The 25556-nt window shown below is 42.4% G+C and overlaps 1 protein-coding gene across 5 annotated transcripts in view; it reads right to left on the bottom strand.

Annotated features, from left to right (window-relative positions):
- Positions 1-293: 293 nt before the first annotated feature.
- Positions 294-25556, bottom strand: part of KIF16B (kinesin family member 16B) — a 282927-nt gene continuing 257664 nt past the window's right edge. For 4 of the 5 annotated variants that reach the window (XM_046678460.1, XM_046678462.1, XM_046678463.1 and 1 more), the window contains one exon: positions 294-1596. In XM_046678460.1, coding sequence (XP_046534416.1) covers positions 1438-1596 — 159 coding nt within the window. In that variant the 3' untranslated portion in view covers positions 294-1437. Of the gene's footprint in view, positions 1597-21574; positions 21607-25556 lie in introns of all 5 variants that reach the window. The other variant, XM_046678464.1, reaches the window with a different exon arrangement.

Here is a 25556-nt window from a genome sequence, read left to right as displayed (position 1 = left end):
ACTGTGATATCTAATTAGTGCAAGCACAGTTTTTCCTCTTACTGGGACAACTGCATCTTTAAACTATTTTTCAGGTTGTACGGCTCTGGTGTGCAGGCATATTCTAGAAGCCTGAAGGCAAACATGTTTTGTTAGCCATTCACTTGTGACTTCAATCACTACTATGACTGTGTCTTCTGCAACACAAATGCTAAATTATACATTGTGTATCTTTCCAAGCACATTAGATAAATTTTTAAACAGACCAGTAAGAATGAGCACGTTGAAAGCTTAAAATCAACTGAACTACAGAGTAGATTCCATAACTTCATTTAATACTGATAGCAGCTCAACTTAAATTTTGAAAAAGCAAATACCTTTAATAAATTTGGTGTGAATGATTATATATTTCGATACAATTGTACAGGGCTGTGTACATGTATAATCTGTAGGTAGAATTATATGCATTTCAATGTATACCCCATATATATTTTTTCTACTCACAGTTTTCTTTAGTGAAGGAAAGCCATTTTACTGCACATAGATGTGCGGTGCTACAGTAAGTCCTGAGTGATTTAAGGGATCATTAATAAACCACTGTAAGTTCTAGTGTTTCAGCTAAAGATTCAGTAGATTCTGTAACCAGAATGTGAACGAAATAATGTTTAAAAATATGCATTCAGCTATGCGCTCATTTTGTGCTTAGCAGGGAAAGCTGGAGAATGCACAGCAGCCATTTACATCTGGGGAAATTTTCTTGAATTTCAAGATTAAACAAGCATCTTATTTGTATCGATTTATAGAAGTTTTAAGTGATGTCACCTACATCCAATGTGTCAAGCACAGAAGACTCCAGTCACAATTGGACTGAAAATCCCTTTTGCAGAATATGAAATTCTGTGTAAACATCAGTATTTAGGTCTTATACAAAAGTTCTGACTCAAACAAGGGGGAAAAGAAAAAATCCAATGAAATAATTTAAAATGCTTTTCTTGGGATATAGCCAGCCAGGTGGAAGGAATATAAAAAATAAGAGTATATTTTGGTGAAAGAGGAAACCAGATGAAAGTCACCAAAGGGAGGTCTGCTAAGCCACCCACTTTGGGAGGTTCCAGGTTGACCTGGCTCGAGGAGCCCAAGATAGTCAAGCCACATCCACCTTTCCACAGAGGATGGACTCCACTGTGCAATGAGAAGGAAGCCCTGTGGAGAAAAGGCCACATTCAACCGCAACGGAACAGCAACAGCTGCCCGTGAGGGTCACTATCTGCAAGCAAAGCATCCCAGGCCCAAACCCAAGCACTAGGTATGAACTCGTGAGGGGGCTGGGCCAGCCACGGGCATCTGCCGGCACCACGTGGAGGCCGGCCCGGACCTCGTGTGGAGGCTCCCTGCACAGGGGGCCTGCTTCGACGATGAGAAGGCACTGCGTTGGTGGTTCCTCCGTCACTCCCAGCTCTACCCGGTCCCGTGGCTGCTGTAGTCAAAGACTCCTTTCTTGAAGAATGGCGAGAACTCACAAATGGTGTGTTTCGAAAGAGTCAGCCCCACTTTGCTGATGTGAAGGGGAGACGTGGCAGACTGGAGCATCACACTGAAAAAGTCCCTGAGGTATTTCTGGGGGAGAGACAAGAGTTAAAAACATGGTCAAGACACTACTGGGTGGAGTCAAGGAGAAGAGATGTCCAGAAACAACTTCCCGTGCCCCTGGAACTGCTGTGACTGTCATTAGAAATGGCACACAGGGAGTCTCCTCAACTCCTCTGCTATCACCAGACCAGCTTAGGACAGACAGCCACGATATCCATGACACACACAGGTGACATCTCTTTGGCTCAGAGCTCTGATTCATGGCAACATGGCCTCGGGCCTATGTGCAGACAACGTCCAGAGAAACGCCAATGCCGGGCACAGGGGGTCTGCTTTTCAGCATCAGTGTCACTAGTTAATATCCTATTTTTTTTTAAGTTATTTTTCCTCTAACTTATTAAATAGAAAGATGATTAAAAGGGGGATATAAAGGCTAGCCACCTGTATAGTGCTGAACGTGCTGTGGACTGGCACAGTCACTATCTGCTTTGGATCCTTCTTATAAACTAAAGGAAAAGGAAGAGGCTGGACAAGAGCAGCAGTGCTGAGTACCAACATTTACAGATCATTTTGCAAATCCTATAATCATCAATGAAAAGAAATTCTTACTAAGAGCACTTGCTCAGGACCCCCTCTCCCCGCCGCCGCCACCCAACGCCTCCCCCGCCTCCGCTGCACGTGTCTGTCACTGCATCCTTGGCCTTTTCCGGCACTCAAGAAGCAAAGCATGTCTGGGACTAGGGTCAGAGATGCTGGAGATGAGATCAGGCATGGCTGCTGGCAGGATGTATTAAGGGAAAAGAGGACACACAAGAATAGTTAATATATTTCAGGTCAGGCCAATCTCATCTATACCAGAAAATGGGGTGCATGGGGGCGGTTTTAAGCCTAACTCACTATTACCATTTCAGCTTGTTTAAAAAATATAAATGATCCTGTCACAAACTTAGAAATTAAATATAATAATTTTGGACCCCGAGTAACAAAAAAAATTGTCTAAGAAACATGGCCTAGGCCTAGAGCAGTGCCTCCTAACCAGGGGTGACTTGCCCCATAGAATATATTCAGAAATGTCTGGAGACATTTTTGATTGTCACTCTCGGGGGGAAGGTACATCTAGTGAGTGGAAGCCAGAGATGTGGCTTACATCCTACAGTGCACAGGACAACCCCGATGACAAAGAATGACTTGGCTCCAGATGTCAACAGCGCCACAGAGGAGAAACCTTGCCCTAAAGGAAGGAGACTTCACCTACGTCTATGAATTGCCAACCTGAAATTTACCTCTGAAAGAGGACACTCAGCTCAAGGAAAATTTGTCAGGTTTCTTAAAAATAGTAACAAGGATTATTAATAATTAACATTTGTACAGTAAATTATAGTTTCTAAAAATCTAATTTTTTATGCTTTATGACAATACAACTGATGCCTAATAACTGCATATTCTTCAAATGTACAATCTTATGAGGCTTAACACATGGATACACCTGTGAAACCATCAGCAAAGCAAGATAACAAACATCTGCACTGCCCCCAAAAGTTTCCCAAGTCACCTGATTTTATGTTATCATCATACTCTGCGTAGAATTACCTCTTTTTATTACTGTCATACCCATTTTCAGGTGAGGAAACTTGCAGGAAATGTGAGCAACACCAGTAATCAAGAGAGGAGACTTGAAAACAAGTGTTTTTAATTCAGACTCTGTTTCCCCTGTTCAGTATTCCTAACTTACTGGCCTCATGGCAATCTCTTATGAAAAGATCTTGAAACGGAAATCAGGTTGAAGTAAGAAGGCGCCAAAACCAACTGCTGAAAAACGAAGATCTTGGCCCAGGGCTTCCTTGCATCAGAGCGGCAAAGGGGAAGCTAACTGCCACTTTTCTGGGGGAAGGGAAGCTGAGTATCACCTTTAGAGGGACCTGCATTCCATCAGACATGGTTACTAGTCAATATTGTGGACCACACCTGACCAGCCACGGCTCCCAGTGAAACTCAGGTGCACAACTAATTGTTTTTGGAAGATCAAGTGTGAAACGATTTAGAGTGGGGAAGACAAGGAGCTCATCCACTTGGGCATGCAGCTGCCACCCTTCACAGCGTAAAGCGTGGACAGAGCTGGGCCGGCTGCGCAGACGTCACCTCAGCAGCCTTGGCAGCTCCTGCTTCAGGTCTCCCACAGGCTGCATCAACCTGCAGACTAATGCTCACGACACACCTGCCTTCAAGATGGATTCTGACAGAAGAGAAGGTATTTAAATAGGAGGAACAGATGTTGTATCAGCATTTGTCATAATTAGTTCACAAAGCAGAAGCCCTTTAAAGGGCCAACAAAGCCTGAAGGGTATAATGAAGAGAGAAGTGAAAGTTAAAAATATAAATAAAAGAAAAAGAGAAAGTCTTTGAGACGTCTTCCCTGCCAGAGCACCACCATAAAAAGAGAACAGTATATTAGCTGCAGGTAATGCCTTTTTCTTTAAATGAACTCATTAGCATGTCTTGATGAAAACTCAAGATAGATCTGATTTGACTAATTATAAACATTACAGAAGAGTTTTTCTTTGCAAAACAAATCTCTGCTTAGCAGAATTGGGCAGCTTCAGCTTTCTTTACACAGACTGCTTCCTTGGTGCAAAGAAACGCTTTGAGGAGGAAGTGTTCTTCGCAGTGAACTCAAGTGCTCTACAGCATACGAGGGGAGGCACGAACACAGCGGCTGCGTCCAGAGCCACGGGCTGGAAGTGGGCTGGGCACATTCTTCCTCATGAATGACAAAACCAAAGGACTAGGGCTAGGGCTGGGGACAGAAGACAGAACTAAAATTCCAGAAAGTTCTTGAGGTCACAGACAGCATCTCACTCTTGGCACACTGCCAAGCTTGTGACAAAATGCTTAGATGAAACTGTGATGATTGATTTTGATGAGTTAATTTTTACAAAATTGAAGCATACACAGAGAAAACAGCACACATCATAAGTGTACAGCTTAATGAATTTTCAAAAAGTGAACATACGTGTGTGATCAACATCTAGATAAAAATAACACAATGTCTCTAGCACCCAGGCAGCCTGCCTCACACTCCCTCACAACCTTCCCCTCAAGGGTAACCACTATCTTGACTTCTCCCACTAGGGATGAGTTGTGCCAGTTTTTGAACTTCATATTAATGGAATCACACAGGATATACTCTTTTGTATCTGGTATTCACTGCTTAACACAACACTTGGGAGATTCATGCACCCTGTTGGATCATGATCACTGCTGTATAGTATTCCATGTGTGAACGTACCCGCTGACTGACTTGAGTGGAGCGGCGTGCAATGGCGATGGGTTTGGGTCTTTCGTCTGAGCTCTTCCTCAATAATGAAATCTGCTTCCACATGACGGTGTCTGGTGCATCAAGTTTACTATTACTATTCCTCCAATAAACAAGTTTCTCCTCAGGGTTTTAGGCTCAATCCAAGATCAGCTAATTACTTGAACTCTGCTATCATATATATTTAAGATACATTATAATTATATATAAAATACATACTTAAATGCACACATTTATGTTAGTAATTTTTGGCACCTGTGCTCACCATGTTTTCTACAGCATCTGTGGCTGAAGGGAGAAAATTAAAGTTTTTCCCGTCAAAGCTATCCCTTTACTGCTGAGCCAAAGACATCCTAGCCCTCCCTGGGATGTGAAAAATAAGTCCAGGAGCTGAGCTGCATCCCCAGGGCAGTATACTTTATAAAAGAGTATTACAAAAATGGAAGGACATTAGGAGTTTAAGTGGCTTATCAGGGTCAGAAGGGCAAAGGAGGAAAAGGATTTGTGAAATCCAATATCCAATTTCTGTTTCTTTCACGTGGCACTTTCTCCATTAAAAAAAGAAATAGAAGCAGACATATTTAAATCTCTGTAGCCATTAGAGACCAGAGAAGGCCTGAAACCCTTGTCCACCCAGGCGGGGGGTGTCACACCTGAGTCTTTGCTTTGTTAAACACCCTGGATTGGGGCTCCCAGGAACAGAAGCCGCTCCCCTGGGGTTGTGCAATGTTTCAGCCCTGCCGTGGGTCCTGGGAAGATGAAAGTCAGATTAAACCAAATCCTCTTTCAATAAGACTGCAAACCGGGAAACGGAGAGGCAGAGTGAGAGGGGGTCTGGAAAAGGTCTGTCTTAGAGTGAGCGATGGAGGGGAGGGGAAGGGGCCGAGAGGAGAAGGGGGCCAGAGAGAGATGGAGGGGCTGGCTGGGGGAGGGCGGGCTGGGAGAGGGGGAGAAGAGAAGAGGCGCGGAGAGAAGGGAAACAGCACAACAACGTTGGAGATGAACGTCATTGTTTCCCAAGTTGGCAAAAAGATTTAAGAATAGGAAATATATTAGACGTTTATCTAGGTTTTCACTTTTTGCTACTTGGACCAACACTAAAGTATAAGGAGTTTTCCTATCACTACTTTCAGAAGGTCGAACTTAGATGGCTAACCTTTAAGGGTCTTTCGGTACTGACAGAGCCTTGACTTCACGAAGAGCCTTTCTTCTGCAGGTGGTGGGCGTATTTTATTGTTTTTAAAGTCAGTCTATGGAGGCGCAGTGAACAGGGTGTAGAAGTAACTGGGAGAGATGGGCCCCCAGGGGTCAGTTGCAAAAAAAGTGTTGAATTGGCACAAGCTTTTAAAATCCCCCCAAAACAAAGACAAAATCCGCAGAGGGCCTGAGAGCTTTTAAAGGGGAGGCCAAGAGACACCAAGGGAAGGTGTCAGAGACGCCCCACGCCAGGCTCCTGACCCCTTCTTTCCAAAGTGGTCCTTTTGTAACTCTACCCTGCCAAGACTCCTCCGAGAATTTCCTCAGGAGGAACGAGGGCACACACCAGGCTGAGCAGTTCCCATCGCATTACTTTATGGAGGGGCCGTTGATGAAGGGCTTGCAATGTACTGGGCACAGTGAGAACTATTAATGGTCTGTCTCATTTAATCACCACCACAACTTTATGAGGTAGGGACTATTATTATCTTCATTTTCTAGATGTAGAGACTGAGGGCCAGGAAGCTAATATAATGCCCTAACCATCACAGAGCACGGAAGTGGAAGAGCCAGGACTTGCATCCAGATCATCCCACTCCAGAGGCTGGGTCTCCTTCACCAGGCTGCCATCCACAGGGGCTGCCATGCCCTCTTCTCTGGGCACTGCTGTCTCTCACTGGGCAAGGCCATCTACACTGGGCATCTTGGCTGCTTGGGCCAGATAAGCTGCCTTGCCCAGGCCTGAAGGTGCTCTCATAGAGACCAGTGGGCGCTGCGTTCTCTAGAGCTAATGTTTCATACAAGCATGGGGAAAGACCTCTTTCCTGTAAGGCTTAGACTCTTCTACAGGAGTCCCATGCAGCTGTGCTCATGCTCCGATATCTCACTCACAGAGCCTTGGTGGGCACTGGCCATTTTTTGACTGTCTTGACTCCATTTGCCTTCTCAAACAACACTCACATTCCCTCTGAAAAAGCACCTTTCCCTTCTTTGGGGATTGGTTATCTGGCTGACGTAGGGCAGAGAGGCTGGTGAATTTTTCCTATTCACAGCACACCCTAGCGGAACATCCCCAGCCAAGCGTTTACCAGGAAGGCTCCTGCCCCAGAACCTGATATACACACAGGCCAATCTTTAAAATTCCAACACCATTTCGAAAGACAACAACTAAACATTTTAATCTTTTGAACCACAACACAGGGTAATGTGGTCTATTGGCTGTGTTAATGAGTTCTGAGAGGAGAAACATACTCCCTACAGCAATACAGGGCAATTCAGCAAGAATTCAGTCAACTACTTTAGAGCTTTAGCCTGGTACCACAATCAATACACAGCATCACGGAAAAGAAGGAAAGCAGAATGTGCTGCTACATGCTATTTCACTGTAGACATTCCTGATGAAGATCATTATGTTAACACGATTCACTTGTGACCTACAATACAATTTCAGTCTGAAAGGAAAAGTACTGAAGTTACTGGAACAACTTGGGCATAAGCTGGTCTTTAGACAGCCTCTGCTGGTTTTTTCTTTTCAACTCTGGAGCTTCTGGATGAAATGCTAGTCTGGTCATAGGGACTGACCACGTGCTCTATGGTCCATCTAGGCAAAAACTAGTGACATCAGCAGGGTGTTAAATGGTGTGGCCCCTCTCATCTTGCAGCCATTCCCTTTCAGGTCTGGGATCTAGAAAGAAGGGAAGGTTTGAGACTAGGGAAAAGAGGGACGGTGGGAGGAGTGGTACCCAGGCTCAGCCAACAACGTGAACAAGGGAGCAAGACCAGCAGGTGTAGGGCTCTGTGTGGGAACAGCAGGACTTGAAGGAGAACACAGAGGCCCCTGAATCTGGATTTGGGTCTGCAGGCACATTGTACAAAGCCATTCCCAGTTCATGAGCTCAGATGACCCCCAAGACACACTGAAGAGGAGGAGGACAGGTATACGTATCCTTTGTTTACAGATGAGGAGACTGAGATCCCAAGAGGCAGTGACTTAGCCAAGACCTACAGACTATAAGAAGCTGACAAAATGACTGGCTCTTCAAATTCAGGAGAAACAACAGCAAATATAATCCTTAAGGCGCACTCCTTCAAGGCTGAAATGTAATGTGTAAATGTAAATGTAAATGCAGCCCCTCTCTTTGGGGCTGTCCATACCATGTTCACGTAGGCTCTCAGAATTTACTTTGAATTTCAATCAACCACTCTGTGTAGGGGGGGGTGTGTGTGTGTGTGTGTAGAAGATATAGGCATGAGGATGGGCCACAGAAGCACTTGGAAGACCTTAACTTCTTATCTTTTGGCTCCTCTATTTTAATTAGCAGGGGGATAAAATCATGACCACTTTATGCAATTAAAAAGTGTCTTTTTTAATAGGGCTCATGACTGTAACCACAGCCTACTGCTTATTTCACGTGCAATATATCACCCCAGCTATGACACTCTGTTTTCTACCCATCTCATTGTTGTGGAGCCCTCTTCATTTTACAATATTTTTACTTAAGTCCACATTTTAATTTAAAGTTATTGAAATTATTAAAATTGAAATGTTCTTTAAAATGTAACAGGGCCTTATCCACCTTTTCCATTGTGACATATTAACAGGGAAGATAGTTCAATGGCATCCCTCATTTCTAGAAGTCATCAGCCACAGTGGTTGCTTAAGGCAACATTATGAGTCTAATAAGACTTAGAGGTGTCATCTACCTTGCAGCACTTGGAAAATTCACCATCGACTGATGGGCTCTGAAGATAGAGTAAGCCCAGATGAACACACACTGGGATGGTTCCAGACCGGAGAGAGATCTGATCACCATGGGCCATGTCATGAATCGATCCAGTGGGGTCAATATTATTCACTCAGTCAAGTCTTCCCAGTTCTAAACTCTCATAAATTCTAGTCTGCACATCTCTCTCTGGCTATTTAGGAATCCTAAAATTTGTCTCCATTGGATCAAATATGCTGGGTTCCTTTCCAGACATGCCCCAAATGTCCTCTATACGCTGATGAAATTAGGACAGTCTCATTCAAACAACTCATTCATCCACCACACAGTTACTGCACACCTGCTCTACACGAAGTGTGCCAGACACTGGGTGTCCCGTGTCGAATAAAACACAGTGCCTGGCCTCACAAGGTGCCTGGGCTGCCCTGCACCATCCCTTCAGTGTTCAGAATCGTTCTTACTGGTGCTCTGCTCCCATGATCTAAATTCTACTTATCTTTTAAGGACTGGATCAAGGTTTGTTCTTTGTTGACTCCTCTCTCTTCATGCTTCATTCACACACCCAACAAATATTTATTGAGAGCTTTCTACATGCCAGCGCTGCTGGGGGTTTAGTAGTGAATTAAACAAGACAGTTCCTGTCCTGAATAACTTGCAGGCCTCACAGGGACATGGATAGGTAAAGCAGTAATTAAAATATGGCTACAAGAAAACAGGGATGAGATGCTTTTGGAGCACCTAGAAACAGCACCCAGCCTAGTCCTGGGTATTGGAGACATTTATGCCAAGACCTGAGGGGTGAGTAAGAAGCAAGCAGATGAAGATATTGGGGGAAGATACTGGAGGAAGGCTGTTCCAGGCAGTGGGGAGAGCATGTACACTGTTTCACGGCAAGGAAGCAGAGCTAGGGGCACCACCGATGGTCCAGCAGGACTGGACTGTGTACCATGTGTGGCCCATTCAACCTGGGGGACACACTCCTGGAATGCACTGCTCACCGATCAGCTCTCTACCCGTTCTCACACTGGGGGTCCTGCACCGTGTGCTGGTGGTCTCTCTTCTCTCTGACCCACGGAGTCCCACCAGGCCTTCTGGGTGGAACCTGTTACTTGTTTTAACCGAAAGAATGCACCAGAGGTAATGTTGTGAATGAAGAGGCCACCTTGCAGGTTCTGGTGCCCCAGCTGAGCCCAGTCCTTAGCGGAGCCATGATCAGAATGTAGCCATACAAGTGGCCTGACCTGACACCTGACACTTGGAAAAGATGAACCACTTGGCTGAGCCCTGCCCAAATTCCAGAACTACAGCACCAAAAGCAATACAAAGGCGGCTGCTTTAAGGCACTAAGTTTCGGGGTAGTTTATTACACAGTGACAGATAACCAAAGTACATGTGTGTGGGAATAAGGTAAGAGATGAAGGAATAAATGAAATTAAGTCAAAGCAGGATAAAAAAAAGTTACTTTGCTTTCTATCTATAATTTATGACCAAGCATAAATTACAGTTCTATTCTACTGAATGCCAACCTCTTCCAACCTTTTTAGTATTTCTAATGAATAATTCTGTCTTAGCAGGTACTTCTTTTCTATCTATCTTAGGCTTTAAAGTAAATACTTGAAATAAGTAGTTATCATTTGAAATGTGGCATTTATTTCTTGATGTTATAGAGAATTCTGAGAGCTCCTGGTTAAAATTCATCAGGGTGAAAATGTTAGTCTGTGATTACAGAATCAGAACTATTCATTACAGCTATTCAGAGAATCTTTTTTATGAGTTTAATGACATAAGCATATTGTATTGAATTATTATGGTGCTGCATCAATTGGGCTCATAAATTTAATATACTCAGTCTGGTTCACATATTCTAATAAAATCCAGCAAGCTTTAAAAATTTTATAAGCAATGTGCATTTAAAGTCCATGTGATATTCAATTTTTACAGGTTGACGTGCTTGCTCGGGTTATTAAGTAGCTTTAACGGCCATGATGACCTGGCCGACCAGCAAGCTTAGGGTGATACTCCACGAACAAGCCACGTTAGAAAGCCCAGAATCTGCTTGGACCATGAAGCTGATTGATTTTTTTCTCTAGAGCACAAGTCAATACCAGTCCCATCTTTTTGGATCCTGGAGGGGAAGAGAGGAATTGAGTTTGTCCTGCACCTGTGAGCCAGAAGCACAACATGTGTCAGCTCTAACAAAGTAGGCAAATAGCTTCCAAACAGTCTGGTAGGCCCTACTCTCAGCTTCATTTGGTTGAAGCAAAAAATGGGAGGATGCTGTGGGGGTAGGCCAGTTTCTAGTGCTCACCTGGTGTCTTTGACTTTTGTTTATTGGTATTTTGGATCGAGGTAGGAGATTGCTAACAGGCTAAACATTGATGCATAGCAACCCAACTTCCTCAGCACGGAGTTGGTGGCGAGGCCAGAAGAGAGCCCTGGAGGCTTCCATCGGCCTGTTTAGACTGTACACCTGCTGGAGTCTAACTTCACACTGCGAGCCGGCTCCTCGGCACTCAGCAACCATGCAGCCACCGTGCTGGGCATGGGCGACATTACAGCACAGGGGTTTGGAGAAGTCCCTGAAGGCCTCTGCACCTCAGCTTCCTCATTTGATTATATTATCTTCTTTTTAAGATTAGAAGATTAAATGAGCTACTGTCTGTAAAGTGGGCAGGGCCCAATTCACCTTATTATCTACATAGCTTTGTCCTCAGGGAGTTAATAGGCAAGTATGTTAATTTTCTCCTCTTTTAGATATCTAGAAACACATGGGCTTAAAAGGTGGAAGTATTTAACTTTAATGTTTTCCCCTTCAAAGGAAAGTGGAAGACAGCAAGTATTGGAATGGTTGTTTTCTAAAGTCACCTTATATCAGATATTGGCAGACCCTTTATTTGAAGAATTGCTTTAAAGTAAGGAAGAACTAACATTTTTTCAAAATTGGGAACCATATTAAAAATAATAAAAAAATCTAACCTATACCGGGTAAATTAACGATCCCCCAAAAGCTCATTTTAAGCTACATTTTGGATACTGAGATTCCGAAAAGTGCCATCTGGGGGAAAAAACACAACTATTCTTTTCTTTGTTTCTAAGCTCACGATTCCTTCCTGCATGGAGGAAACCTTCAAAGAGGTTCCTGGCATTCTGAGAGAGAATGAGTGTTCCAAATGACCGATTTGACTGGCAGACTTTCAAATGAGAATCTTGTTGTGTGGTACCTCTCGGCTATAATGTACTTAAATTCAAAGACCCAGGTCCTAAAAAACTCAAGAATCAAGAAGTCGTTGCACATTAATCAGTGGCATCCCCAATTCTCCCTTTTAGTAAAAGCCGAGACCTGGATGCAGAGAGAGGCTTCGGAAACGCTGAACGACCTTCTCGTCCTTTCTGCCAGCTGTGGCTGCAGTTGAGCAGAACAATCCGTGCCTCTAAGGTCTGACCTAAGGTCGTTTGTGTATCCATGGCAAGTTTTCTTTGGCTGGCCTTGGATGGGGCCACCACTGAATAAGACTAAGTCTCTGAATACCTGGAAAAGAGTACGCTTTTCAGACTCAGGGAGGCAAGACCCATTGCCCCTTTTTTATTCTCTGGACCAGGGGCTCCTGATGATCCCTGTGGGACTATTTGCCCTGCAGATTATCCTGCCTGGGGAATTATTCCTCAGTGTCCACACACTGCCCTACGTCCTGGGGGAGCCATGGTCATACCCCAGGTGTGATGAGGACTGTGGCCCTGAGCGGTGGGCCTGTGACCCCACCCCACATAGAGGATTAACTGGGGATTTGGATTATCTGCACCAATGATCCCCTTCACTGCGACAATGACCGAGGCTTTATGTCAGGGAAGGTGAAGGCAGGGAGAACAGCCAGATTGAAAATTCTCTAACAGAACATTTCTCATTCTAAAACAGGATGGAATAGGTATATACTTGATACATGGAAATGAAAATAAATTTCTTTACCAAATAGATATTATCTACAGAATTTAGCATCTAAGTTAAAATAGATATACACTGAATACATGTACTTCCTGCACAGGACTTTGCTCATAAGACACTGTCCATTAGATGACCAATGGGTTAATGGCTCTTAGGGAATGTTAATAAATCTTGATAAACAATGCGAAGTTCACTTCCTTAGGAGCTTACCTTGCAGCAAAACTTCATAGAAAGCAAAACTTTCTCTTGAACAAAGGTTATTTACTAAATTACTATAGAGAAGGAAGCCTATCAAAGAATTTATGCTTCAAAGCCAAACTTAAAAACTTAAAACTATCCTGGACATCTGTCAAAGTCTAAGAAGCTGCTGCGGAAGAGAAGTGAAGAACGCTGCCGGCTGGGCAGGTGACTAAACAAGAGCTTCCTTGGACCCTCGCGTCTGCTGCGCTCAGCACCCAAGAAGCCTGAAAACCGTGCAAGCAGCAGGCCTTCAGGTGACAAAACTTCCAGCATCTGTGGCTGTTCTCAACTGAAAGGCTGTGCAAGTAGTGCAGTGAAAGGCAAAAAGAAGTACTGGCAAATGTGGATGGAAAGAAAGTCTTACAGATCACAAAGAAATCTCACTAGCTAGGGGATCTTGCAGAAAACTATGGGGCCATTTAATCTAAAAAATAATGGGCTAATTTTAGCTAATTTGACATCCACAGATTCTGCCACAAGGAAACTTGCCTTTCAAAGTAAGAACTGACAGTTTATACTGACTGACCTATTACTTGAACTTGCCCAGATTCTTTCAAATAAGAAACTGCAAATCAATGCAGTTTTGTGAACTGGAAGACAAGCACTATAAACAGAAAAGGAAAGATGAATTGGCAACAACATGTACCAAGAAGTGCAAATAGCCCAGACCATGGAAACAGTAAGAGCAGACAGGGTCCTCGGTGGCTCAGGACACTCAGCTAAAGCCCTGCGATCCCCTGGGGATCTGATCCCAGCCGGCTACAGAAACCCATGGAGCAAAAGGCGACGCCTTCATTTACTACCATTTGTAACTTTGATTAACAAAAGCTTTCTTAATTTCAATACCAGTTTCTTAATATTACTTATAAATAATATGAAACAGGTGATCGCAATTAGAAAACAGATTAGAGAAACAATTTTTTTTTTGGTTGACTGGAATGAATACTCTATATGTAAATGTAAATGCATTGCAGTGAATTGCTGGGAATAGAAATAAGTCTATCTAAAACTGGAGGGGAGCTTAACATGGGCAAACAATGAAGATAAAAAGTTACAAGGAATTGGAACAAACTGATGTTCTATCCACTTGTTTCCCCCAAATATTGTCCCAAAGGGCTGCAACATATGCTGTGATTCATTAACACACGTATGGAAGAAAAAAAGATTGCCAAGGGAAAAAACCAACTAGCTGAATTCTAAAATAAAGATGCACTTTACAAAGGTAACAAAAAACAGGCTGTAGGTTCACTGGCACAGGCCATGGTGAGCACCTTTCATCTGAGAAAAGCACAATTTATTTGGGAAACAAATCTGAATAAATGGACTTAAGGCGAACTAAGCATCTTCAAGAAAGCCAAATGCAAATGGGGCAAGGCTTTATAAAAGAGAAAAGGTGATTTCCAAATGTATATATAAACAGTGAGTAGAGAACTTAGTGGAGACAGGACAGAGACAGCAGTTCTTAAAATAAATGAATGTGCAGGAAGAATTTTGAGCACGTCTTTTGGCCAGATGCAACAAAGGAAATGTATAAAGAGGAACTGTGCAGACATCAGTGGAAACAAACAAAATTGACTATTTCAGGGAGCAAGAAGCTTGGCCTTCAGGTTTATAACAACACTAGAAGATACAATAGAAAGTGGAATGTTACAACAAGCGAAGAAGGAGTGGGGTGGACCACAAAGCTCCAGGCTTCTCAAACAATCTGTGGAGATGGACCAACAGAAACAGAAATGGCAAATAGAGGAGAGAGGAAAATGAGAGGAGGACCAGACCAGCAGGTTCAACACAAACAAACGGGATTTCAGAAAGAAACAAAAGAAAAAACTTTAAGAGAGGAAGTCATCACAAAAACCTCCCAGAGATGAAGGACGTGAGAGAGATGAGGGCCACGCAGGTAAGTGCAGCAGAAGTGATGGAGTGCTTACCAAAGCACAACTGTGAAAGCTCAGAACACGGGAGATGGAGGAAAGGCCCTACAAGCTTCTGGTAGGGGAGAGAGAAGGATCATATCACAAACAAAGGATCAAGAATCAAAATGGCTTTAACTGCTAAACAGCAGAGAGTTAGAAGATAATGAAGCAAGCCCTTTGAAATTCTCAAAGAAAATGGTTTCCAGCTAATATATCTAGCTAGTGTGTTGGTGAGGAAAGATACTTTCAGACATCTCTCTAGAAATTTACTTCTTCTACATCCTTTCTCAGGAAGCTACTAGAGATGTGCTCCAACAGAATGAAGGAGCAAATCAAGAAAGGGGGAAAAACCCAGGGCACAGAAAGCAGGGGCAACAATTCAAGAGAGAGCAAAGGATGATGGAGAAGGGAGATAAGAGCAGATGTGACTCCGTTTGACTCCAACAGGCATGAAGTTTCCAGGATAGACTTCTTCAAGGAGGCTGTATTCATGAAATACCTGATGGTCAATGTCTTCAGAAGAGATTCGTACAACTGACCAGGCATTTGAAGTTGAATTAGTGGTCAGGACACAATAAACGAAGCAAGCAAATAAGCTGCTCGCGTGTACTCCTGACACACTGTGTGGAAAGGCTGAGCAGGGAATGGCAAGTGCTCTGCCTGTTTAAGGACATCGGGGTTTGGGGTGCATGTTAGGGAACCACCGTCCACAGTGGGACGTCAATAGATAAGACCTCAGATTAAAACAAAAATCAAGAAGCAACAGAAATGCGATTTTAGTTTGGAGGAAAATACCAAAAAGTATTGAAAGGTTGCTGCTGGGGAGAGAGAAGGGGGCGTCAAACAGAGGGCAGAGAGTGCTCTTCAGAGAAGCCCAGAGAACGATTTCAGCAGATCCACAATGACAGTGACTTAAAAAACGTTTTGAAAACTACATATGTACACAACACAGCAATAGGTTCTCTGTCCGTCTCTCTCTCACACTCACACACACATACACACACTCATGGAAAAATGGTCAGATGGATATAGGCCCAACCCACAAGAGCAGCTCCCTGTGGGCAAGTGACTCAGTGTGAGATCCTCTCAAAGCAGACCTGAGGTCCTTTACTTAGGGGTGATCCTGGCCGTAGAGCAAAGGGGAGGGAAGGTGAGAGAGGGAAAAGGAGAAAAACCAACACAGGGGGTGTTGTCAGTGGGTTCCTGCTGCAGGTGCCTAGACTCAGGCCTGCTGGGGACGCTGTGAGAAGCATGTGGCATGTGCCTCCGAATGGACCCTGTGAAGGACGGGAGGCAGGCACACCTGTCCAGAGACTTTCAACTCTCACTGCTGGAGAGTCACCTCCAGGGCCTTACCTCCCTCCAACCATGGACTGGCCTGGTCACGGCTTGAGGGAGCTGCCTCAGCTTCGGAGAAGGCTCACAGCCCCAGTGGGATGCTGCCAGCACACAGTGGAACTGTCTGCCATGGTCACAGCCAATACCACGGTATGTGAAGGGGACATGGGGCACACGACATGTGTCAGCTATGAGATGGGAGCGGGGTGATGGTGATTAATGGGGATCCTGGCTTTAGCTGCTAAGAGGGAGCCCTTCATTTAGTGGAGCCTGCTATCCACCTGGGGGGCCAGGCTGTTGGGGTAGTCGGTCTTTGCTCCTGGCTCCAGCTGCTTTGTTTCCTCCCCAGTGTTCTTACTGTGTCTTTAGCATCTCCTTTTCTGATGAGGACTTTCTGATTTACAGCAAGCTTACTCATTATTTGCCTAAGGGGAAACAAGCAGTTTTAAAGAATTTAAAATGCAAGTTTTATTGCAACGTTAGGTGATAAGAACTCAGGAGAACGTGGCTCATGCACTGGGCCTACCTGTATCTGTCATCAAAATGATTCTAGAGCATTCAGAAGACGAAGAGCCGCCCATAAGTTCCCAACTTGCCCACTGTCTTAGCTAATATCCACTTGGCCGGACCGTGGCGTCTCCACGGGACCAAGTCAGAAGAGCTGCCAGTGCTAAGGTCCCCGGGGGCTGGGCTATGCTGCAATCATTTCCACAAACTCCTGTGTTTTATGTTTTTATGACAAAAGTGGATTCTTATTTTATTCTACTATATAACTCTATCTATATACAATATTGAATTATATCTGTCATTGGCGTCTCTATCACATCTAGAACCTATACAGCTATAATCTACATCTATATTATACATCTATAACTATATTTATAAATTAGAGCTCTATCTATAGACAATCAAATCCATATAATTATATCTTATTATATCATGCTTTATTATTCTAAATTAATAATATGTCACTGTATGTCCCCTCCTCCAATGAGTATTAACAAGATTGTGACTGCATTTAAAACAACAAAATCAGGGGGCTCTAAATGACAATCCGATCGCATGATGGTGCCAGGAAGGGACTAAGAACCTTACTGATGGGCCATCCCTTCATCCTCACCCAGGATGATGTGTGCACTGGGGGGAAAGAAAAAAAAAAAGCTCTGGCAGAAATACGCAACTCTAACTGAATAAACAGGAATGCTACTAGAATCAAAATGGTCACTAATTCCAAAACAATAATTCAGGCATAATCAGAAGGTGGTCACTGTTTTTTCTACCATCAATCATCGTATCTCCTGCTATTCTCTTCCCCTACTCTTAGCTCTGTTTCCATCTGACACTTCCCCTGGGGCCTGGGAGCTAATTAAGTGCTTCAGTTTTAAAACCTTCCCTTCTTGCTCCTGTTGTGCAGCAGCATGAATGTAAGATGTAAGGGGAGGCAGAATGAGAAAATATTAAAATAGTATTTAATTAAGCAGAGTAAACAGTAAGGTCAATAGTAACTTGGAGCTAACATCTGCCTCTGAACAAAGCAGGCAAGCTACCTCCAGGTACGGGCGACAGAGGAGTGAGCTGTGCTGCATGCTCCTTCGTCTGTGCCACTTGCGACAGCTACTTCTGCTTCAGAGGCAATGAGACATTTAATAAAAGAAAACAAACAGTGATGCCTCGCTGGATCTAGGAGCAGGGCAGAACAACCCTCCAGCTGTTTAACACTGCAATGTTCAGGCCTCATTTCTTTTTGCTTTTAAAAGTAACCAGGGAAATAAAAAATGTTCTACACTGAACAGAGCGCAGAGCTCTGAAGCCTGCCGTCTTGAGCTGTGCTGCAGTGCTCTCACCTGATGCTATTTCCATAAATAGGAAGGAGCTGGAGAATCTCTGCTATAGATTTGTTGAGCCCCAAAGACCTTGTAAACGAGCACGGGAGCTGGGGAGATGACAGATGTTGCTGAGTCAATGCTAGGACTGTGCATGAGGTGGGACTGTAATTGGGATTGATATTAGAATCTCAAAAGCTCAACAAACAGGAAAAGTGCCACTGCGGCTGTATCTGGGGGGAACAGAAATGACTTCTGTCGTGGTTAATTTTGTGCCAACTTGACTGGGCTACATGTGCCCAGATATTTGGTGAAACATTATCCTACTGTGTCTGTGAGGGCCTTACTGGATGAGATTAACATTTGAGTCAATAGACTGAGTAAAGCAGATTGCCCTCGCTAATGTGGGTGAGCATCACCAAATCAGTTGAAGGCCTGAAGAGAACAAAAAGGCTGACCCTCCCATGAGTAAAAGGGAACTCCTCCTGCCTGACTGCATTGAACTGGGACATTGGTCTTTTCCTGACATTGGACTTGAATGGAAACATCAGCTCTTCTTGGGTCTCAAAACCGCTGGCTTTTGGAATGGAACTTACACCATCAGCTCCCCTGGTTCTCAGGCCTCTGGACTCCGACTGGAAGGACACCATTTGTTCTCCTTGATCTCCAGCTTGTGGAGAGCAGATCTTGGGACTTCTCACTCTCCATAAACGCGTGAGCCAATTCCTTATAATAAATGACTTTACACACACATATACATACATTCTATTGATTCTGTTTCTCTGAAGAATACTGACTAATGCAGTTTCCAAACACTAAATTAGTGGAGTGGCAAAAAGGCACTATTTCAACACCATGGGTTGTGTGTAGAAACGTAAAATTCACAAATATATTTAATACTGGATTTCACTGTCTTGTTAAGATTAACGTCCAGGGTCTTCGGCATTCATACTAATTTCATCATCACCCCCCAGCTCTCATTCAGTTGAATAACAAGCCATGCTAATTGTACCTCCTGTGTATCTCTCTAATATCCCCACTTTTCTTCAGCCCAACTGCCATCACATCCTCCTTCAGGCCACAGTCATACCTTACCTGACAAGAGCAACAGCCTGGTCATTGCCCTTCCTGCCTCCCATCTCCCCTGCTCCCACACATTCTCTCCACAGTAATAAAATCTCATCCTTCCACGTGTCTGCTTAAAACATTCCATTGGCTCCTCACTTTCCTCTGGATCAGGTCCGAAGTCACGGAGATGGCTTTAGGATCTTACTTTTACTTCCCTGTCTACCCCTGTACCAGTCTCATCTTTCCACAATAGGTTCGGATTTCCTGGGTCCCAGCCTAGTCCTGCTATATCAGAATATATTGGAACAAAGTCTGAGAACCTGCATCTTTCAAAAAGCTGCTGGAGATAATTTGAAAGATCAGCTTGACAGGTTTGAGAACCACTGCTTTGGGAAGCACATCCTCTCAAAACCACAAAGGCAGTTCATCACTATCCCCATAGTTACGACAGTGGCCTGTAATCACTTGTTGAGTTGTCTCTGCTCTGACAGGACTGTGAGCTCTTTCAAGACAAGAACCATAGATGACACAAGCAGGGCAGGCTCAATCTGGGCATGTGAAGTAGCCCTGAGCATGGACAATGACTGCCATTGTCACAGAATTGTTTTAATGAAGGCAGCAAACGCTACAAGAGACAGACCACCAGACATCACACGCTTCCTCTGAGATGCAATGGGAACAACATTACCACCTATATAGTGTTCTTGCCAAAAAGAAAAAATCAAACCTGAACTTGATCAAGCCTCTCAATCTAACTACTGGTTTTCAGAAAACGCAGGACTAGAGGAGCATGGTGAATGACACCATGGGGAGGCAGTTAGCAAAGTATGAAATATGAGAATTCAATGGATAAATGACATGGTTTCTCCAACAACAGATGGTGAAGAAAAAAGAGGGAGGGGAAACCTACAGATTATTAGACACTTTAGAGATGGATCAACCAATACTACATGTGGATATAATCTGAGCCTTGATTTATCCATTGGAAAATAAAGAGAGAAAATTGATGTGGCATGAACATTGACTGGATATTTGTTTATGCTGAGAGATTGGTTAATTCCTAGGATGTGTGTATGTGTAATGATAACGACATTGTGGTTATGTTTAAAAAAATAAAGTTTTGCTTTTTAAGAGATACATCCTAAAATTCTTACAGATAAAATAATATGATGTCTGGTATTTGCTCTAAAATAATTGTGTGAGTGTGTGTAGTGGCTAGGGGTATAAATAAAACAAGATTGGTCACATGGTGATTAAATATTGAAGCTGGGTGATATGGGAGGGTACACTCAGGTTCATTACATTATTCTTTCTGGTTTGGATATATTGTCATAAGAAATAAAGTGAAAAAAGAAACTACAGGTTATTGATTTCTATGTCATGATATCTCAAAGTTCCTTTAATGCACTAAAGTTTGGAAAGATATGGTTGTATAACCCTTACATAGAGAGATTTGCTAATATAATAGGATTGCATTCTTTGATTATAGGAATTCTTTTAATATCTAATATTAACAAATCTAACACTCCCAGGTAGAGGCAATTTCTCTTTTGAGTCTGAAGCAGTTGCAAAGGATTGTCAAAGAAGGTCACTCTATACCAAGGAGAACCGGGGCCATGTCCTTAAATGAAGATGTTCTTCTCTTTCCCATGGGAAATTCTAACCACAATTGGATGCTAAAATTAATGCGCTCCAGTCCTTTTGGCTCTTCACATTAGCTTGACAGATTGTTTCAACTTTTTTGTCTGAAAGAACTAAGGGGAATTTAGTTTCAGTACAGTAGAAAGTTAAGAGGCAGAGGAAGGGGCAACCTGTATTGAGATTTCTTAAGTGACTCGAATAAAAAAATCTTTACAAATTATACTGACATTGTAGTTAAATGTAATAATAGGTCACTTAGGATATCCAAAGTACTACTACAAGATAGAAGAAAACAAAGGTCATCTGAACCAAAAATCAGCGTGCAAAAGTCTTTGTAGTAATATATGAAGATTATAGGGAAAAAGGATCTTTACAACTGTTTGTCATTTACACACAGGTATTCCACCTGATCTCTAACCTACTTGATGGCTACATGTGATTACAAGAGATTTCCTTCCTGGTTTCTGTGTTCAAATGTTTTAATTTGCAAAGGTGGTCTGCTGAGTGGGCACCTCATTCAATTTGCAGACTCTGAAAAGTATTGATTCATATAGACAGATATCTACTTTGCGTTTGGAAAGAACAAGTGAATAAAAATGGTGCTTGGTAAACACAGATGAAATAGTGACTTTCAAATTTCAGAGTAATAAGAGAGCCACTCTTAATGAAATGTAAATTACCATATGCCAAGCAGTGGAGAAAATATGTAAGAAAAACACAATCTATTTAGAGGAGGATTACCTTCCTTTTAACTATGCTTCAACCTTAGACTCTTAAGAAAAATGTGTAAAAGTGTCAAATCCACTCACCTACTCATTCATCCATCCATTCTTCTTCCTTCCTTTTGTTTAACAAAGTAATAAAAGGACAATGGAAAAACAAGAGGATAGAAGGAAGATAGAAATGAAAGAGGAATGAAAAGAGAAAATGAGGAAAGGAAGGCGGTTATAAATGCATGATTGCACAATTATTTATTTTTAAATGTTTTCTATTATATTTAAATGTTTTCTTATAGGCTATTTTTAAAAGCAGTTATAGCTTGACAGAAAATTGAGAGCAAGGTACAGAGATTTCCCATATACACCCCTTCTCCCGCATCCGAGGATTGTATTTGTTACAACTGATGAACCTACACTGACACATCTTATCACCCAAAGTCCATAGTTTACAATAGGGTCCACTCTCGGGGTTGCACCTTCTATGGGCTTTGACAGATGTATATGTTGGGGGAGGTCATCTAAAGGATGTGACTGTTAGTTGACCCCTGGGCTGGACCTGGGCAATCAGAGGCTCCTCACCCCCTTCTCTGTGCCTGGAATGTCTATTCTGCCCACCGTTCCCAGCCATGGAAGCCATTTTCAAGGATGCAGCCTTGACAGAGCAATGTGTTGCTGAGACCATCTGGACAGAATACGTGACTGAACCCTATTAAGTCCTCTATATAAACTTTTTAAGATTCTGGCAGGCGGGTGCAGAGATCTCTAGTCTTGCAGCTGCCCAAGACAAGTCTTGTATGTAAGTTCCCTTGCTTATTAAAACTGCCACCTACCAATCTGGGGTGGTCTGCCTCTTTCTTCAGTCTCTCCTTGCCCTCTGTGTATGGAAGCCAGCTTCAGATTTCACCAGAAAGCTCCTGAGGTTTCAAACCAACAGGATAATAGCATGTATCCACCATGATAGGATCATACAGAGTAGTTTCACTGCCCTAAAAACCCCTGGAAACAACTGATCCTTTTATTATCTCCATAGTTTTGCCTTTTCCAGAATGTCATATAGTTGGAATCATGAGTATATAGTCTTTTCAGATTGCTCATTTCACTTAGTAATATGCAGTACTTTTCATGGCTTGATCACTTGGTTTTTCTAAGTGCTGAATAATACTTCACTGTCTGGATGCACCACAGTTTATTTTTCCATTCACCTACCGAAGGACATCTTGGTTGCTTCCAAGCTTCGGCAATTATGACTAAAGCTGTTATAAACATTCATGTATAGGTTTTTATGTGAACATATGTTTTCAACTCATTTGAGTAAATACCAAGGAGTGCAACTGCTGAATCATGTGGTAAGAGTGTTTAGTTTTGTAAGAAACTTCCAAACTGTCTTCCAAAGTGGCTGTATCATTTTGCATTCCTACCAGCAATGAATGAGAGTTCCTGATGCTTGACATCCTCACCAGCATTTGATGTCCTTAGTGTTTTGGATTTGGGCCATTCTAATAGGTGTACAAAGGTATCTCATTGTTATTTCAATTTGCAGTTCCCTAAAGACACACGATGTTGATGAGCATCATTTTATGCCTATTTGCCTCCTGTATATCTTCTTTGGTGAGGTGTCTGTTAGATCTTTTGCCCATTTTTCAATTGGCTTCTTAATTTTCTTATTGTTGAGTTTTAAAAGTTCACTGTATATTTTGGATAAGAGTCTTTGTTCAGATGTGTCTTTTGCAAATATTTTTTTCCCAGTCTGTATCTGGTCTTCTCATTCTCTTGGCATTGTCTTTTGTAGAGCAGAAGTTTTCAATTTTAACAAAATCCACCTTATCAATGACTTCTTTCATGGATCATGCCTTTGATATTGTATCTAAAACATCATCAACCTATCCACAGTCATCTACATTTTCTCCTATGTTATCTACTAGGAGTTTTACAGTTTCACGTTTTACATTTAGGTCCATGATCCAGATTGAGTTACTTTTTGTGAAGAGTCTAAGGTCTGTTTCTATATTAATTTTTTTTTCTGCATGTGGATGTCCAGTTGTTCCAGTACCATTTGTTGAAAAGACTATTTCTGCTCCATTGTATTGCCTTTGCTCCTCTGTTAAAGATCAATTGACTATATTTACTTGGGTCTATTTCTGGATTGCCTAATCTGTTCCATTGATTTGTCTATTCTTTCACCAATAACACACTCTCTTCATTACTGTAGCTTTAAAATAAGTCTTGAAGTTGGGTAGTGTATATCCTCCAATTTTGTTCTTCTCCTTCAATATTGTATTGGCTATTCTTGGTCTTTTGCCTTTCCATATAAATTTTAGACTCAGTTTGTCCATATTCACAAAATGACTTGCTGGGATTTTGATTGGAATTGCATTGAATCTATAGATCAAGTTGAGAAAAACTGATGTCTTGACAATATTGAGTCTTCCTATCCATGAACATGGAATATCTCTTCATTTGTTTAGTTCTTTGATTTCTTTTCTTAGAGCTTTATAGTTTTCCTCATATAGATCTTATTACATATTTTGTTAGATTTTTACCTAATTACTTAATTTTTGGGAGTGCTAATATAAATGGTATTATGTTTTTAATTTCAAATTCCATTTGTTTATTGCTGTTATATAGGAATGTGATTGTCTATTGTATATTAACCTTGTATCCTACAATCTTGCCATAATTGCTTATCAATTGCAGAAGAATTTTTTTTGTTAATTACTTTGGATTTTCTACATAGACAATATGTCACCTGCAAAAAAAGACAGTTTTATGTCTTCTTTCTGAATCAGTACACCTTTTCTTGTCTTATTGCATTAATTAGGACTTTAAATGTTTAATTTTAAAAGTATACTGTAAGTCACTGTATGGCAACTGCAGTGTAGCAATATTTTTAAAAATGATTATCATTGCTAGTGTTTGCTGTGTACTTGGCACTTGTCTAAGTATTTTACATGAATCATCTCATTTAACCCTCACAACAACTCTATGAGGTGGGTATCACTATCCCACATTTATAAACCCCTTTATCCCCATTTTATAGATGAGGAAACTGATTCACAGAGAGGTTAAGTAACTTGTCCAAGGTCACCGAGTCAGAACAGATTCACAACCACGTCTGCTGGACTCTATAGTGTATGCTTTTAATGATTATCCTTTATCAATTTCTTCTATTAGGTGATTTTTACATAACATTCTCATTTGATGCCCTCAACAACTCTGAAAGTTAGCTCTTATTTATCCCTGTTTCACATTGAGATTAATGGAGCTCACAGTGGGTAAGAAACTTACCCAATGGCATATACAAAGTGGCAGAGCTAGGATTTAAACCCACGTTTAAGCACATGCTCTCATTTTAAAATGGTTAGGGGCTGGCCCCATGGCCGAGTGGTTAAGTCCTCACGCTCTGCTTCGGCAGCCCAGGGTTCGGATTCTGGGCACGGACATGGCACTGCTGGTTAGGCCATGTTGAGGCGGCATCCCACATGCCACAACTAGAAGGACCCACAACTAAAATATACAACTACGTACTGGGGGGATTTGAGGAGGAAAAAGTAGGAAAAAAAAAAAAAAAAGAAGAAGATTGGCAACAGTTGTTAGCTCAGGTGCCAATCTTCAGAAAAAAAAATAAATAAAATGGTTTTTCGTCAGAATAAATATGTGCTATTTGCTGTTCAATACAGCTTTAACTGCGCATTCGGCAAACATTCACTGAGGGCCTATTAAGGGCCAGATGCTGTTGTAGGCACTGAGGACAAGGCAGTTGGAATCCCCATCCTCAGAGGACTTAGCTTTTAGTAAAACATGAATCACTTAAAAATCAACCAACAAACAAACCCCTCCAACCACTGCTAAGTGCTGTGCCCAAGAAACAAGAGGGGTGCCTGGTGGGGAGGGCAGGGGAGGGTTGCGTCCACTTGAGGGCAGGCATCTCTGAGGAGAAGACTGAGGGAGCTGCTCCAAGCTCGGAGATGCTTCGGCTGACTTAAATTACAACCAATAAGGAAATAAAGGTCGTGATCGCCAGCCTAGAGTTTTAGATTGGGAGCACAATGGTGGAGAACAATTTCTCCACTGT

This window comes from Equus quagga, chromosome 12 (assembly GCF_021613505.1).
Source record: "Equus quagga isolate Etosha38 chromosome 12, UCLA_HA_Equagga_1.0, whole genome shotgun sequence".
Classification (NCBI taxonomy): Eukaryota; Metazoa; Chordata; class Mammalia; order Perissodactyla; family Equidae; genus Equus; species Equus quagga.
The sequence above is the reverse complement of the archived record's forward strand: the minus strand, read 5'-3'. Positions and strand labels throughout refer to the sequence as shown.